Source organism: Rhineura floridana, chromosome 3 (genome assembly GCF_030035675.1).
Source record: "Rhineura floridana isolate rRhiFlo1 chromosome 3, rRhiFlo1.hap2, whole genome shotgun sequence".
Classification (NCBI taxonomy): domain Eukaryota; kingdom Metazoa; phylum Chordata; class Lepidosauria; order Squamata; family Rhineuridae; genus Rhineura; species Rhineura floridana.
In genome coordinates, this window is record NC_084482.1 from 16,177,329 (window position 1) to 16,195,394 (window position 18,066).

Below are 18,066 nucleotides of genomic sequence, written 5' to 3' on the forward strand. Positions count from 1 at the left end.
TCGAGGGAGGGAAAAGGGGGAGAACCATATATGCCACCTTCAACTTTTTGGAGAAAAGGTGGTTTATAAAGAAACAAGCAGCTCCACTCTCACTCCACCACAAGTTATATTTCTATCTAACATACCTATTTATGTTTAGAGAACTGGTCTATAACTAAGATGTTCAGTTAAGAAGTATGATAGTGCTCTCTTGCATATAGAATATAAGAAGCAAGTATAGTGTTCCCTTATATCTAGTGTGGCTCAGATCTCTGTTGCAGAATTACAAACCAAATGGAAAGAACAAACTAACAATTTGTTTAGCCATCTGCAGTTACTCCTTTATTGGTAATTTAAGCATTAGTAAGTGCTATATTAAAATGCTGCCCTGGGCTCCTTTGGGAGAAAGGGCCAGCTAGAAATTTAATAATAAAAATATTGATCTATACTTTGTTGAGAACCAAATTCTGAAATGGGAGTGGGTGTGTGTTTTGGGCAGCACAGTATTCTAAGCTGGACATATGAATAAGCAAAGAAGTGTTCTCTCATTTGTAAAGGATATTCCTTTCTGTGGAGATGTTTTGTCATGGAAGGTCTGATGCATAGGAGATGAAGTTGTATGTGTTTGTACTTTCTAGATATTCAAAAAATGTCTGAAAGAAGAAGGAGAGTAGTTCTTCCCCAGATCTAGCTGGGGAAATTTTGTTTACTCTGTGAAAGTCTGCGGAACAATGAAGAAGAGTTGGTAGGCCAGTTTGCTGAGACCCCAGCAATCAAAGCTGCCTCATGTAGGCACTGTGGCTCTGCTGGCTTCTGGGGGTTTTGTGTCCCCAGTCTTCAGAAAACACACACACACCTGCCTTTGCCCTCTCTCCCTAATCAGCAACAGAGCACTGACAATGGTCCTTTCCCCTAGAGATGATAGTATGACAGTCCAGTCAGCGGTTCTGTGAACTTTTCTCCTGTTCTCAATAGGGCTACTGCATGTGAAAGTTGGGGGGGCAGGTCTTGTTATGGCTGGCACGGCAGCAGTCTCTGTGCTTGTTCTCACCCTAGGGCTGCGACCCCAGCTGCAGCACCCACGACCATTCATAAGCTGTTGCGGTCACAGAAGCCTGGCAGAGTCTACCAGTATTGTCCCCTACCCTGATTCTTCCATGCTGGTTGGCTGAATTTGAGACCTGCCATTTGAATTTAATGTGCTGTATGTAGAACTGTCCTTGAAAGGTGTTTAGAAACAGCAATGAATGCAAAATGCTACAATGAGGGTGCTGATAGGTGCTAAGCATTCTGCTCAGTTTGTTTTCAGTCCCAGTTTAAGATGGTGGTGTTTACCTTTTGCTTGGGAGCTGGGTACCCTGTGGACTGCCTTTCTTTTTATGTTTCTCCCCAGATGTTCCACTTACCAGCTGAAGCCCTACTCTAGATTCCTCGGCCCTGGGAAGTGTAATTGTGAGGGTTTAGGGCCTTTTCTGTTGTAGCACCCACTTTGTGGAAGTGAGGTGCATCAGACCCCTGCCACTGCATTGTTTTAGGCAGCTGTAAAAACCTAGCTATTTCAAAAGGCTTTTACTTGATTGTTCTCCCTTGCTGGTTTCTGTTTGCCTTAATTTCAATGGCTATTTTGGATTTTATTATTGGGGCTTGGCTTCAGTGTCAATATTTGTGATTTTAATGGGGTCTGTTAAATATTTGTGTGTGTGTGTGTGTGTGTGTGTGTGTGTGTTCTGGAATGTAAACCACTTTGAATCTCAAATTTAAGCAGATTATTATATTTAAATAAAGCAAAATAAAAATAGATTCCCACAAAACCACCTTGACTGTCTTTCAAATTTAAGCAGATTATATTTAAATAAAGCAAAATAAAAATAGATTCCCACAATGCCTCCATTGCCATTGGCCAGGCTGGCTGGGGCTGATGGGAGTTGGAGTTCAGCAATGTCTGGAGGGCCACAAGTTCCTCACTTCTGTACTGAATTGAGGGTAGACAAGTATCCTACTTTCCAGAGCAGAGTCCTCTTTTTGAAGGGCTGTCTAATAAAGAACAATACCCTTCTGAGAAGAAGGAAGAGCTTGCACTTCCCCGTCAATAGTTTAGCGGCACCTGAACAGCAGGCTGAGCAGGCACACTGGTCACGTGGTCATAGTTTTCCCCACAGTGACAAGCTGTATTGTACTTCTGTTTAGATTATAGTAATTGTTTATAAATTTGCATCTCTACGTAGAATATGCAAAGTTTATGAAAGCCCACATCTTCTTTTGTTCTCTCTTTTTTGGTGATCCATAAGTGGCCACCCTAACTAAACCATAATTTAGCAGCTGGAAGCAAGCAATAGGACCATGGGCTTGACGCCTCCCTTCTTCGACATATGCATCCTGATTTAATTAATCAAATCACAGTTATCCATTAAGTCTGAAATGGGGAACTGTGGCTTAATGTCAGTTTACTAATCAGGATCTTAACCACAGGTTGAAGTTGTCTTAAGATCTTGGTTTGTAAACTCACATTAAACTATAGTCCCCAATCTTGGACATAATGACGAACTGGTTTAATTAAATCAGGATATAAATGTGAGGGAAAGAAGAAGGCTCAAGAGATTTTGCAAGTCAGGACTTGAGCTTCTGAACCCAGCCAGAATCTGGGGGCCCTTTTTGGACAAGTTGCTGCCACTTCCTGAAACTCTCCCACCACTGCAATATAGGAACACAGTGTTTGGCCTCTGCCAACAAAATCTTTTAGAATGTAGCAATAGACTGTGGAGACCTAGTACTCTCAGGAGTCCATGGATGGCAGGAATGGAGAAAAAAGAAAACCCTGTGAAATGAAGAAAGCTTTGAAAACTGTATCTCAGTGTCAGAGCAATCTTCTGCCTGGTTCTCTATTCTTCAGCAACACAGAACAAGGCCTTTGGAAGGGGAAGAGGTTACTTTGGAATGGTTCCTTCAGTGGTAAGAAAACTAGGGGGGAAACCATGTGATGGGGGCCAAGATGTGACAGGAGAACAGACCAGGTTGTGGGGTGTGTGTGTGCGTGTGTGTGTAGGTGGAGACAACAACGCTAGTAAGACAAAGGGTACTCGTCTTGGGATTAAGAGTATGAGGGCTGTTTTAAATGTGCAAGCATTCAGGCAGTCCAGTCCCCTGATGCAAGAGGGCTGCTGTAAAGCCCTGGCTAGCAATTTTGTATTGTTGCAGAAAAGTGCAAACAGTCTAAATGCAAACAGTCTAAACAGGCCTAATTTTATAAGGCTGTTTCATTTTTCAGGGTATAATATAGCTTTCTCTGGCAAGTGAAAAAAAGTTCTTATTTGGAAAGCCCTTTCTTTTGTGTGTGTGTGTGCTGAGCGTGTTAGTCTGTTTTACTGCTGTAGTTTGTATGATGATTGTAGGTTTGTTCATTGTCTTGAGTACCCCAATTGTTCAAAAGGCAGCTAACAAATTTTAAAAACAAACAAATGCTTTTAAGAGGGTCACTGGGTTTACGTTCAGCAGGCTCCTGTACCTTGAAAGGGTTGTACCGAAAGGAAAGGTCCACCAGTAGTAGTAGTTTCTCCTGTCACTGTTGCTTTGTGTTGGGGGAATTGCCTTTAATTAAATCCTCAGTTCGGTTGCTTATCCTAAAGGTACGAAATATGGCAACCCGAAGAGAGGAGTGGAGAACTTTATTATGTTCCAAATCTACCACCACCACCATTTTTAAATCCCTCAAGGGAATTCATTTTTTGAAATTGAGGTTTGATAGCGAACATAATGTGGAAGACATAGCTGAAAAAGATGGACAGAAGCTCCATGTGATGTATGTGTGGCTGAGCCAAGCCATTTCAGATTGCAAACGGGGGAAACAGATGTCTGAGTGCTCCCTCACAGGCAATACTTAGTAGGCTTAAAGACTAGCATGCTATGGAGGAGGTTCTGTGACACACTAGTTCTGAAGATCTCTCCACACACCACCACCACCACCGCCTTTAGCAGTCTGAAATTGTGGGGCTTTTGCATTTTTATAGTACTTTCTGTCAGGGAATGTGAACATTGTTTCTATAATGCTGGATAATATGGGACTCTTGGACCTGTGAGTGGTTCTGTGTGCTGGACTCTTCAGAGATACACTGACAACACTTCTGTGATTTAGCTCCTTCCTGCTCTGAGAAATGAGCTGATCAGATGTGTCTGTGTAGATGAAGGGCAGGCTGTAAATATTTTTGATGATGTAGTAGTTGGAGGATTCATTTTGCTATTTGGATGCTGTGGACCATGTTTTCCAAGGAGACTTTACAGAATCAAATGAAGAGCCAAGATTTCTCAAAGTTTAGTTCTCATATGTGTAGTTTTCAAAAAGAGTCCCCCCAAAGTCCAAACTCTGGCATGCTAATGGATGACATCTCTGCCCGTATTCTAGTTTTTGTTGATTTACATAGAAAACATTATATACATTATTCAGGATGACTTATAATAATTAAAAACACTGCTTCATAACAAAATAACATACAAGGAAGGCCATGTAAGTAAGACAGAGAAAGTCTCTGCAGATAAAAGTATCAACAGATAAAACATCTGTCCATGTTGTAGTGATCCCAACTCCAGAGTGCTGGCATTGCGAAGAGGGTGATTTTCTGAACTCTTCTTCTTGACCAACAGTTTACTTCATCTTTGTTTTCTTCCATTAGATGTGGAGCAGATGGCTATTGACTGGCTTACAGGCAACTTCTACTTTGTGGATGACATTGATGACCGGATATTTGTGTGCAACAAAAATGGGGTCACCTGTGTTACACTGCTTGACCTGGAGCTCTACAACCCCAAAGGCATTGCACTGGACCCAACCATGGGGTGAGAATCTATGTGTGTGACATGTGCATGAAGAAGATACTTGTTTGGGAAGGATGGAAATAATGTTGCAATTAATGCTACATGAACTCTATATACTTTTGCAATAGTTGACCTTTGTTTTATTGTATTTTTAATGAACCCCTGACAGCCACTGTTAACCAGTTTTACCCTCCAAGGTAAATTTGTCCTCCTTCCTTGCTTTGGAGGAAATGCATGGCAAATCTGTTGCACCTACATGGCCCCATGGCAAAGCTGGGACTTATTCTGACATTTGTGAAAAGTAACCAATCAGAGACTGAAAGAACGAATGAGCTTAATTATGACTTTCACAAACTGAATTTGTGTTCTTACCAAATTTGGTATTGTTGCATCCGAATTCTTGATTTAAGCATGGGCTGGTGTAGGCCCATAACGGGGGGGGGGATGCCAAATGGGGGCACTGCTCCCCCTAGTGCTTCATCCCCTCCAGGAGTTTTTGGGAAATTGTCTTCTTTTTAATTTGTGACATGACAGACAATGATAACCTCCATTTAAAGAATGATAGCTTGTTTTAACAACAGGAGCAATTTGAGAGTAGGGCCCTCTGAAAAAATTCAGTGAATAAGGCAGGCCTCATCTGGAAGAACTCCTGAAAGTCTGCTCTCAAGACTTTCTCTGACTAAGAATGGATTTTTCATGATCACAGTCACCCTATAATTACTTAAGTGATCTTTAAGAAAAAGTCTATGTAGGGACATGACCCTTGAAGAGTTAATATTAGAACTTTATATTATGGGCTAGAGTTAGACTTTACCTCTTGGGCTTTCCTTTGTTCTGCTTTTCATTTTCAGTTTACATCGTGGTGTCTACCCAGCCAACAATAAAAAAGCATGTTTGTTTGTTTGCTTGCAGTAAGAAGTGAGAGTTTGTTTATTCTGCAGTTGTTATAATGAGTAGAGCAGAACTGGGTGAAATAAAGAGATAACTTAAAAGTGATCTGAAAAAATGGCTACCCTTTACTCCTTTAAAGCCTTTACTATACTCATAATCATGTGTGTGTGTTATGTGCCTTCAAGTTGATTATGACTTACAGCGACCCTATGAATCTCATAGGAACTCACAATCATAGTGGCTACTTTTTCTTCTTTTTCTTTATTTTTTTACTGGATTACTTAATGGCAAAGGATGAAAATAACCCTAGAGGAATAGAAATATCGCTGTGTACGCTACAGTTAGCTAGCTGACTAGCTGGTTACTTAGGCTGTAACTAGGGCCTAATTTCTGATTTTCCCAATATGTGCAGCTCAGCATGAGGCCTCTTCAGGGTTTCTGGACAGAAAAAGCAACTCAGTTGCATTTTCACAATTAGTTTCCAATTGCTTAGTTCATCCTTTATATAGCAGCCAGTTAAAGAGTTTTCCTTGATTGTCCAACAGGAAGAAAAATCTAAAGGCCAGGAACAAGACTAGAAGAAGGGAATCTCAAGGAGGAGTTAACAAACACACCCTCTAGTATTTATTTTCTCTCTGCCCTTCCCTAAACTTGTTGTATGAACAAGTTTATTTTTCAGGTGGAATCTAAAACTGAGACACCTAATGCAGCATCAAAGCCAAGCTCAGGAGCTCACTGTCTTTAGCAAAATAGTTCAGTTCATGAAGAATCAGAATACAGGGACAGGCCACAGGTGAAAGGGGAATGTAGCTATAGGCAAAGTCAAGCTTTTGAATCTGGTATTGGTGGGGATCTCTCAGAAAATGGTAAAACAATTCAACAGATTAAACTTCATTCATGTAAGTTATTCATTCATTAAACTTTATTCATTCATTCTGGATGGAGAAGGAGTGATGGGGAAGATCACTGCCTTTCCCTTCCCCTGGCCTGGCCCTCACATCCTCTCCACCAGTGGGTGTCTGGATGTGCTGTGGAGAACCCCGCTATATCTTGAGGTGAGCATTAGATGTGTAGCCATCCCATTTAGTCTGCATCACATTTAGATGAGAACACCCCACCTCACTGAGCAAAGAAATAAGTAGCTCTGTATTAGTGACCAGAAACTATGTGATATGTTCAAGAGTGTAAGGAACTAGCATTGCCCATGTTACCTGGTATAGAGGCATAATCATACTTCAGTTGGCCTTTGCATGTTGTGTTGGATGGTCAGCTAGTTAGCTGCTTTTGACGAAATCTTCATGGAAAAGAGGAAGAAAGTAATGCTGAATCATCTGCATGTCCAGGCGTTGCTTGAACAAACTGAAAATATTGCCGGGGGGAGGAGGATATAAATGGAAGTTCATGACACTTGAACTTCAGCTGGAGCTGAGTATTACATCTATTCATGTTTGAATGTGCAGATGTGTGTATTGCATCACTGACTGAAAAAATTATTTGCAAGAAAGGGGAAAGTCATCTTGTCCGGGAAGCATAATCTGTGCTAACGGTCTTGGCCAGGTCATGGCTGTACTCTGCTCATGCAAGTTAGATCCAGGGTGTGTTTCTCCTCTGAGTAGGAGACTTGCAGCTGCATGCAGACAAGGCAAGGTGCTCTGGTTCAATCAGGTCTGGCTACCTTCTTACACCCAAGGAAGGAGCTTCTGTTAACACCCTTTGCCTCCTTCTTCCAGTCATGTGCTTCTGCCTTCTGCCAAGTTGCTCCCTGCAGTCTTCCCCCTCTCTGTCAGTCAAGCTACCTCCTTCAAGTCTACCCTCAAGCTCAGTTCTCTACCAAATTTGTCATGAGCTCCATTGCCAAACCTTACTAGCATTTCCACTGGCACCTAATCCTTATAGACTCATTAAGTTTCTCCCCTGTCTGTCTATGGTAGGTTGCTGTAAGCCCTAGGGGCAGAAATGGGACCACTTCTGTGTCTTCTACACTACTTTGTATAAGGCTAGCATTAAATAGATGTTAAATACCACTACTATTTAGCAGCACAGTCATAAGAGCCATGGAATTCAGCATGATTGAGTGGTTGAATCCACGTGTGAGATTGGGAGACCAGAGTTCAAGACCTATGGGAGCTTGACTATATATTATATATGCAAGAATACATGCCTCGTTGTATCCAAGCAGCACTGAGAGAGGGTGTTTTTGCAGGACAGGAGAGAAGTGGGTGGGCTTAACCCACTGACTACCTGTCTGCTGATTTCCCTTGAAAGTCAACCACCTGCAGCTGCTATTTCTCCTCCTGTGTTAGTTCCAGATGCATATTTGGAATCAAGGGCAGGGTAGGCAGTTTTGGGAGATGGTGAAACACATTCAGTACATTGTAATGCACTTTAAATGAAACTACAGAGTCTATGTTGTGCTAATAAGGTGTTAGGGTGCAATCCAAACCCCCTTTATGCTAGGCTGGGGGAGGTGGTGTGCATTGGGTGGGGGAAGGATTTAAGACACCAATACTCAGCCGCTTCTCTGATCCAAATCATCCCCTCCCTGCATTGATTTGTAGGAGAGTAAGGGGCTGTCAGAATTTTCTTTAAGTGCATTAGCATGTAACGTGTTGTTGAGCCCCATTTCCATAAGTGTCTTATATAAGTTAAATAAATCACTTACTGCTAGATCTTAAACACATTTACTCAGAAGTAAGTCTCACTCATTCTCCATGGGCTTTACTTTCAAGTACTTAATTTCTAACTTAAGATTTCAGCCTTGTTTGCCTCTGTGTGTGTGCATGTATGTGTGTGTTTGTGTATGAAGATAAGTGCACCAGAGGGCGCAGACAATGTGTCAGAAAGATTCTAGTTATTGATTGTTCATTTGTGTCAAGCCTGAGGTTCAATAATCTAAGTGTCCTTGAGGACCTTGTGGTAGATTTATATGGTTGATCTGGCCTTATGAGAGCCTTGCCTTAAACCCAAATAGATTGACTTTAGCATTAAAGTAAAAAAGAGAATGGGTTTATAAGTATGTATTTTGCACCATTTTGCATCAGGTTGACAAGTCTCCCAGATGCTCAAGAAGCATTTTTCTGAACTTGCTGTGTTTCTTCCTTGTGTGGGTGAAAGAACGGTATTTGAAAATGGGTTTTGTGTGGGCAAAACATACCTTAGACTGCCACCTAGTGTTTGCCTGGACTTTCTGATAGGTGTCATGATATACCTATCTGTGCATTTGGATTTGCAAAAAGTAGAAATAAAACAATGTGTAAAATATGCTGCTCTAACAATACTTTTTATATTGGTGGGAATGATTACTGGTGGTGAGGAGGAAGAGGATCATCCCTTCTCTTACCCACATCCCTGCTCCTCTTTTTCTTAGGCAAGTGCAAGGGCCAAAAGCTGTACTTCACTTTAACTTTTCCTGGCAGATAGCCAAAGCAATTTTGTTTTCAACACTCGGTTGTGAAGATTGGCAGGTGGAGCTGATGGAAGCTAGATAAGCTAACAACAAGTAGTGCTCTGTTACCAGCCCTGTCAACCAACCAGTAAAGGCTAAAACACTAAGAAGCTAGGCATCTAAAGACCCATGCATACAAGGGAATTTTGCAGTGACATCTTCAACATAAGGCCACATCCTGTGCAGTTGGGAATAATCCCTGTTGGACTCAATGGGTCTTGCATCCAAATAAAACATACACAGACAGGGACAACTTTTAAAACCATAAAACCTTAGGAATGAATGTATTGTAAGGGACTAACTACATAGAGAAAAACAGACATGGCTGGAAAAACCCTTATGTATCTCCCTTCTTATGCATTTGTCACTTGTATGTGTGTGACAAAATTGGCTTTCAGCTCCACATTTTCTAGCAAAACAGTATTTCAGAGCAATCCACATCTCAGTGGGGCAGAGTGGAGCAGTGAATCCACTGCTGCATCCAAAGTCCTTCTGCTTGCACTGTCAAAGGTGGAAGAAGGGGTGTATTCCCCCCATTTTGCTGCACCATTTCCAGATTGGCATAGCTGAGAGGCCCACAAAGCTTTGGATCCAGTAGATCCAAGCACTTTGGTGACCCACCCTGAAAAACTCCACTTTCAGAGCTCTTTGCTGACTGCCAATGCCAGTAGCTTTCTACCCACTACAGTAAAGCTTGGGCCGCTATGGTGGTGGCTGCCGCCCTCCCCCAGTATTTCTCTTCATGGACACCAGTGAGGAGACATCTACACACATTCTCACCCCTCCTCCCCAGCAATCAATATGGGGGGAAGGCTCTAGGATTGTGCTGTCAGTCTGTTTTATAACCCTCCATTAATTGGGTGGAGCTGAAGACTTATTACCATCCCCCTTTCAGAGTTTCTTACTACATGGCTGGACAGTTCCCTATAGACTGTAGTCTCCCACCTTTCTGGAGTAATGGAATAATACTTATTTAAAGGATCTAATTGAAAGAGAAATTTTGATCTGGGAATTCTCACCTAATGAACTTGTGCTGTGGTAATTACTGTCCTGGTAGATTTTGGTATACCAAGGGAAATAATAGCTTTGAAGCTGGATTTCATTTACAGGCTGATCCTATCCATGTTTAACCAAAAGCAAGTCCAGCTCAGTTCACTAAGGCTTATTTTTTCCATAATTACTTGAAAGTAAGTTTCATTGTATTCAGTAGGCCTTACAAGTAAATATGCATAGGACTGCAGCCTTCCTGTATGTGTATGTTTAATGAAAACCCGAGGGAAATTGAAAAGATATTTTAACATAGAGATCTGGATTAAATCTGAATATTTATTTATTTATTTTAACAGCATATCACAATATAATAAAAACCTTCAGCGGTTTACATAAAAACAAAAACAAAAAATACAGTGGTAAGATTCAATACAATTTCATAAAAACTAGATAAAAATGAGATAACAACTAAACAAACTATCTATTACAAATAAAACTGAGCAGTGTATAAAACAAAATGAAAATTATGAGTCAAGAGGCCAGGAAAGTTTGGGTAAATATGTAAGTTTGTAAGGGACATTTAAAGGTCATTATTGTCTTCACCTCCCAATTTACTCGAGGGTATTCCAGAGGGTGGGTGCTATCACTGAGAAAGCCTGCTTCTGCATTGTCAACAAGTCATAAGTTCCTGGTCGTGAAACAACCAGCAGTATCTCCTAAGAAGATATTAAAGATTGGCTTGGTCTGTACTAGGAGAGGCAGCTTGCTAGGTCCCAAGTTGTCAAGAGCTTTAAATGGCAACAACAAAGCCTTGAACTTGGCTCAAGAGCTAATAGGCAGCCAGCACAGCTCTTTCAACATTGGTGTAATGACTAAGCATTGTAACAGCTGCATTTTGCACTAGTTGCAGTTCCAAACCAGGTACAAGGGTCAGTGTATTGCAATAGTCTAATTGTAAGGTTACCAATGTATGGACCACTAGGTTGTACTGTAAATCCAACATTATTTCCTAGGTGGTTTCCACATCTGGGAAAATAAATAATACTGTCCAGTCAAAGGAGTTTTTGAAAGTATGCATGAAACAAAACATTTTGACATAGGAGCACAGCTTCCTTATGGATGTGGATATGACACGTCAGCCATCTCTAGTGCTTACATTAGGACAAAAGGAAAATCTTAACATTCTAATTCAATGCAGCAGATCAATAAGATCAGGAGGAGACATAATCACTTACACATCTATCTACTAGTGTTCTACACTTTTGGAAGGGTATCTGAATGTCCACTTCGTTCTTCTAAACTGTTTATCAGTGCATGCGGGAGAGGAGAGTTCTAGAAGCTGAGAGGGAAACGGGAGAACTTGGGGGACCTTTTTCACCTGGGAAAAATGCACCAATTTCCCCTTCCCCTAACTATAAGAATGGCATACATGAATAATACTGCTTATTCCTGCTAGAGGTGCCAGTGGCTTTGGAACACCAGCTACCATTATTCCAATTCCCACTTTCATCTCAGACCTATTTGCATGCTTATCAATCAGCACACCTCATACTAAAGGCAAGCTAGTGGGCAGTAGTGTCTTGGAGAGGAGGAGGGAACACCTTGTTCAAAGGCCTCCCCAAACCAGGAGCTGGCACTGCCTGTATTTGTAGTGATATATATCATGTCTATTTATAGCATTAATGCATTGCATATATACAACTTTATGCTTTTGTATGTGATTTAATTAGTATGTCTGGCTCTGAGTGTATGATATTCCCTTTTTACTTTGATGAGAAACCACTGCTTTCCCCTTCTGTTTGAAGAACTTCTCATCTGCTCCTCTTTTACCTTATAGGAAAGTTTTCTTCACCGACTATGGACAGATACCGAAGGTGGAGCGCTGTGACATGGATGGGCAGAACCGCACAAAGCTGGTTGATTCCAAGATTGTTTTCCCCCATGGTATCACCTTGGACTTGGTCAACCGGTTGGTTTATTGGGCAGACGCCTATCTCGACTACATTGAAGTGGTGGATTATGAAGGAAAGAACCGGCATACCATCATTCAAGGCATCTTGGTGAGTGTTCCTTTGGAGATCCTGCGGGGGGGGGGGATAGAGTCCTTTGGAACCACAGAGTTGTTAAGCCCATATCCTGTTCCTTCTGGTGCACTGCTGTCTTTGGGAAAATCAGTGTCACGGACATCTGTGCTTTTGCCTTATCATCCTTCAACTTATGTTGAAAGATACCTAAATGCAGCAATGTAAATTATAACCTAATTTGTAGGATTCTGAAGGAGTTGGGTGTAAAGGGTGGTAGAGCCTTTAGCATGAATGCAGTGCTAGATTCTCCCAAGTAGATTCTTCCAGTTTGCTTCTGTGTTGGAATTGCTTTTTAATATGTTTTTAAACTTTTTTTAACAATATGTTTTTTAACTTTTTTTTAAGATGTCTTCAAAGCTTTTAAAAAAATGTTTTTAAAGTTGTTTTGTTTTAATGTATTTTAAAGTCTGTTTTTATGATGTTTTAAAGTGTTTTTAGTACTTTTGTTTGCCACCCTGGGCTCCTGCTGGGAGGAAGGGGGGGATATCAATCAGTCAATAAGTAAAGTGGCAGGTGAGTCATCTTTATGAAGCAGGGGAATCTAGTATCTCGTGCTGGGCAGCTGCAGTTATGGAGAGCCAGCATTTTGATCATGGCTATTTAGGTTTTATCTGTGCTGGTTGCTGGTTTGTTTCCAGTCTCAATTCAAGGAGCTGGTGTTTCCCTTTAAAAGCCCTGAACGGCTTGGGTGCCTGGTATCTTAAGAACTGCCTTTTTCCACACGTTCCTCCCTGCATGTTCTGATTGTTATCTAAGACACTACTCCATATTTTGTGATTCCATGAAGCACGGAGGGCAGCCATAAGGAGCTGGGCTTTTTCTGTAGTGGTACCCACTCTGTGGAAGGCCCTGCCAAATGAGATCCATCAGGCCAATGCTCTTTTTCTTTAGGCTAAGGGTGGGGGGACCTGTTGCCATCCAGATGTTGCTCAGCTACAGCTGCCCTTATCCCTAACCATGCCTAGCTGGGGTTGAAGGGAATTGGAGTCCAAAAACATCTGGAAGGCCACAGATTCCCTACCCTGCTGTAATAAATACAAGAGGGAGTAACCTTTTGGTCTTGCTGTCTCCTCACTTCTCTCGTCTCTAAACTGTGATTAGATCTACTGTGTTTGGGAGGTTGTTTTAAGTGGTGGCAGAAGCTTTGCTTTTCAAAAGACATAATTTCTTTTCTGGCTTATTTCTTAAATGCTGTTCCTTTTTTTGTTTCTGTTTCCTGAAACAACTACTATTACTACTATTGTTGTAGCTGTTGGTCTCCCCTCCTACCTTTTTTTTTTTAAAAAAAGTAATATTGGGGTTGATGATTGTTGTGGTAAATAAAGATGGGGTATGATATCCTGCTTTTAAATATTGTATGACGTTTTCTACTTTGATGGCCATCTTGGGTTCCTTTTTGGGAAACAAGACGGGGTATAAATTTTAAAAACAATGAATAAATGAAGAACTGGGCTTATACATAGAACATCCTGGTTCAGCTCCTTACTCAGGAGTGAAGTCCATTTGTTGGCCTTGCCTTTTTCTCATTAGGGTTTATTTACCACATTTATATACCACCCAAGAATGATGTTCTCTGGGTGTCTTACTATGATCTTGTTTGCATGCCACAGTAAGCCATAAACCATGGCTTACTGTATATGATGACCATATTGCTTCCACTTCACTCCATCCCACTTCTCCCAAGCCATGATCCCTGGCTTAGTGCTATGTCTGAACAGAGGGTTGTGGTTTGTTTCACTCCTAGGTTTAGCCCAAGGAATTTTGCTCCCTGAGACGAAAGACAAGATAGCACCTCCCTCCCCCCATTCCATGTACAAAAATGACCCAACTGACAGTTGGAATCTTACTTTGACGCTTCATCCAGTGCAACTGAACACAGCAAGTTAGCTTAGGGGTGCACAGGGCAGGCCATGTGGCTTACACAGCTCTGGCCCCTCCTCTGAGCATTTGCCTATTAAGGAGACTGCTTCACTTTGTCAGGGCGAGCTGGAGCAATATCAAAAAGATACTACAATACAAAAACCAGCCATGAAGCAAAAAAACTGCAGGCTTTAACAAACTTTTTAAAGATTCAAGAGATATTAAAAGTCCTGGGAAAATAAAAAAAGATATTTGTCTGGTGCCAGGTCTTTGCCTGTGTTGTGAGATGGAAAGCTGCTCTTAGTTCCTTAAACATGAAGGTAGTGTTAATATTCAGTGCAGAAGAATCTGCACACAGAAACAAGTGATATAGTGATTATAAGTGATACAAAGAATCACAAGAGTTGTAAGAGATCTAAAGGCTGTAGGATATGCCCCTCCAGATAACCGTCTCAAGTTGAACACACAGAGCAGCCTTCCCCAACTTCATGCTCTCCAGGTGTTTGAACTGCAATTCCCATCAGCCCTAGAAAGCATGGCTAATGATTAGGGATGGTGGGAGTTGCCATCCAGCAACCTCCAGAGGGTATCAAGTTTGGGGAAGGCTGAACTAGATTCTGAGCCATAGCGTGCCATAACTGAGGAACAGGTGCAACGAAGAAGGGTATCATAAGGGGAAGTAGTTTAAGATTATTAAGCCACACAGTAAAAGAGTGAAGTGAAAAACCTTTCCGTCCACTAGACAGTCTCACTGATAAAAAATCACATTTGTCTCTTCTAGATAGAGCATCTCTATGGCCTGACCGTATTTGAGAACTACCTGTATGCCACCAACTCAGACAATGCCAATGCTCAGCAGAAAACCAGCGTCATCCGTGTCAATCGATTCAACAGCAGCGACTTCCAGGTGGTAACCCGGGTGGATAAGGGGGGAGCTCTGCACGTCTATCACCAGCGAAGGCAACCAAAAGGTAGAGAAGGAAATTGTGTGGGAGGGGTTGTGTTTGGAGGGAAAGAAGTGAAATCTGCGGGGGCTGTGGCGCGATCGATAATGCCCAGCAAAACTGTTATTTATTTATTTATTCGACTTATTAGTCGCTTATCTGGCTGAATTGTCAGCCACTCTAAGCGACGTACAAAGCAGAACATGCAAACATCAAAACATTAAGAGTCTAACAATAAAAACTAACAATAACGGAAAAGCTAAAAAAACAGGAACAGCAAACCAAAAACATTCATCTTCCTGGTAAAGGACAGTCCCCAAACAAATGTCACTAAGAGCAGGGGTGGGGGGCAAGGCAGGTGGAAATGCTTGCCCTTTGATGGTCCCAGCACAGTCTCATCCCTGCAGCAGCACGACTCAGCCTGCAGCTCCTCCTGATAAGGCCCAGGCAGAGGGGTGGGGCAAGGCAGGTGGAAATTCTTGCCCCTTGATGGTCCCAGCACAGTCTCATCCCTACAGTTGTTGGTTTGTTTTGTTGAATCATCTTTAGTTTGGTTTTGGAGATCTGTGTTCATTGACAACTGCTCAAGTGTGGTATGTAAAGCAGGACAAGAGTTTTCCCCATGCACCCCCACACCCCCACACGTCTCAACTGAATGATATACATAATTAAAGGTAATTTACAACGGCACATGGGCTCCATCTAGAAATCTTTGCATTTCATTTTATCCAGAGGGCTTAGTCCATTCTCTGCATCCCATTCATTGCTGCTGTACCTGTTCTTCTGTCACAACTATTATCCGTATCGCATCAGATTAAGTACTCAGTCTGTTCTTGCATTCCATGTCCTGCTCACTGAGCATCACAGAGAATGGTCCCGCCATTAATCCTGCCACCCATTTAATCACCAATCTCTGGTCAGTCCATTCTTGTGGTTTTTATTCATCTGCATAGTATTGGTCTAACTAGTCTCTCTGTTGTGATCAAATAATATCGGATTGATTGATCCACTCCCCCACACTCCCTGCCATGATTGATTGTAAAGATGGTCCATTTTTATCAGAACCCTGCCAAATGGCAGCATAGGAAGGTCTTGCCTTCCTCCATGGCTGATGCTCTGGGTATTCTTTTCATGGATGGACTACAAAGCCCCATGATTCATGTGTGAACTGTTATTTTGGATTTCAGCTAATGCCATATATAGTATTAAAGGGTAAGTTGTTTAAGGTTCCATACAGTTCTTGCTTCTGTCATTGTGTGGCCAAGAAAGTTAGTCTTCACTCCTCTTTCCCTCGTCCTGTTTTTGGGTTCATGCACTAGCCACTTTAGAATGCTTCGCTATCCTGTTCCCTCCTGGTATAATGCACAAAAGGTGTTATCCTGGTTAGCATTCACTGCATGAACACACAGGCTGTATTCAGATGTCACACTAAATCATAGTTTAGCATGATGCAAATGGGCTGCAGCAAGCCTCAGGCTTGCATGTTTCCCACCCCCCAGCACTTATCAAAATCTTAGCTAACATCATTTAAAACGTAGTAGCTTTACCTGTTATCCTGAAGTCATTCTTTTTTTTTTTTTTTTAAAGCTAATTTCTGGAGGTCAGACTAATTCGTGCTTTTCTTTAAGATATCAGCAAGATATTTTTACCTTTGCAGCGTAGGACAATCAGCAATCAAATAAATAGTGAGGAAGATCCTCTATTGTCTTGCTATGCTATTTTATTGCTAGTGGCAACTGTTGGGGAAGGGAGAGACATTCTGACTGAATATTCTATTTATTTGAGTTCTGCATAGAAATGTGGCATACTTACTGCTGTCCATTTCATGTCATGAACGTTTGGTCTCCCTCTTTAGAAAGCCACTTCCCCACCCCTTTTCTCTTAGCTGTGCAGAACCCCTGCCAGTGTCACACATCTGATGAAGTGGGCTCTAGCCCATAATAAAACAATGCAACTCACTTCTGAATAAACATGTATAGATTTGCATTGTAAATGTGTTGGTCTTTAAGAGTCTATGGTCTTTTTGCTATAACAAACAACAGGTTGGTTCACATGTCACAGTAACTTATGGTTTATGACTTACCATGAACAAGCAGCATGCTAGTGCATCCTGCCCTATTATTCCCACTTTGCTCCTCCCTGCCTGGAGCAGGGAGAAACAAACTACAAGGATTGATTTAGCTTTATGTGTGAACCAGCACTGGTAGTTTGTTTTGCTCCAAGCAAACCATGAGTGGAAGTTACGGTTTGTGGTTTGTTCATCTGGCTTTGGGCAGGGCGGTGCAAAGCGAGATCAACTAAGCAGCATGCATGTGGCTTGTTCATGCTAAGGCATAACGTATTGCTTACCACGGTTTACTGTGACATGCAGCCAGTCCTAACACAGCAATATACTTTCATGAGTAGTACACACTTCCTTCTTCTTCTGGTTTTACAAGAAGGCTGCCAGTGCCTGGTATTGTTCCTGCTGCCTCTCACTAGCTGCTTCACGAATGCTAATTAGTTGGGGTATTGAAGGGTCACTTTGCATTATTTCCCCCTAGATTCAAAAGGCTGTTAGGAGCTCAGCTTAGCTTAGCAAGCATTTTCTGCCAGAGGCAGCAGCAACACATCTTACAGATCTTAAAAGCTTAGCAGCACCTTCACCAAAGGAGGGTCAAGTACCTACTTCAGCCTAGCAGATCTAATAAAAAATGTTGCTGCTTTGGACACTGCTTACTAGATGCCCCACTTTTCTGCCTTTTATGCATTCTGGTCCCTTTTGTTGTACTCTCATACCTGCTGTTTTTAAAGCTCCCCTTTCACTGTCCCCCTTTCTGAATCTTGCTCCTGCCATGGTGCTCATCCTCTTTCATATAAATGGCTGCCTATCCTCTTTTTTTGCCTTTTCTACTCCCTGTTTACTCACAGCACCTGCCAACTGAGCTCCCATAAATCTTTGAACCCATGTTTTAGTTTGAATTCCTCCCAAGCAATTGCCCTTTCAGAGAGCTGGTGTAGCTTAGTGACAAAGAGATGGAGCTGCAAATCAGAAAGTTCCATGTCTGAATGTCACTTCTGCCATGAA

At 41.8% G+C, this 18,066-nt stretch overlaps 1 protein-coding gene across 7 annotated transcripts in view; it reads left to right on the forward strand.

The window, feature by feature from the left end:
* LRP1 (LDL receptor related protein 1) overlaps window positions 1–18,066 on the forward strand; it is a 448,332-nt gene that overhangs the window by 245,975 nt on the left and 184,291 nt on the right. For 6 of the 7 annotated variants that reach the window (XM_061614615.1, XM_061614609.1, XM_061614610.1 and 3 more), the window contains 3 exons: window positions 4,644–4,806; window positions 11,949–12,171; window positions 14,837–15,026. In XM_061614615.1, coding sequence (XP_061470599.1) covers window positions 4,644–4,806; window positions 11,949–12,171; window positions 14,837–15,026 — 576 coding nt within the window. Of the gene's footprint in view, window positions 1–2,787; window positions 2,929–4,643; window positions 4,807–11,948; window positions 12,172–14,836; window positions 15,027–18,066 lie in introns of those variants that run through there. The other variant, XM_061614616.1, reaches the window with a different exon arrangement.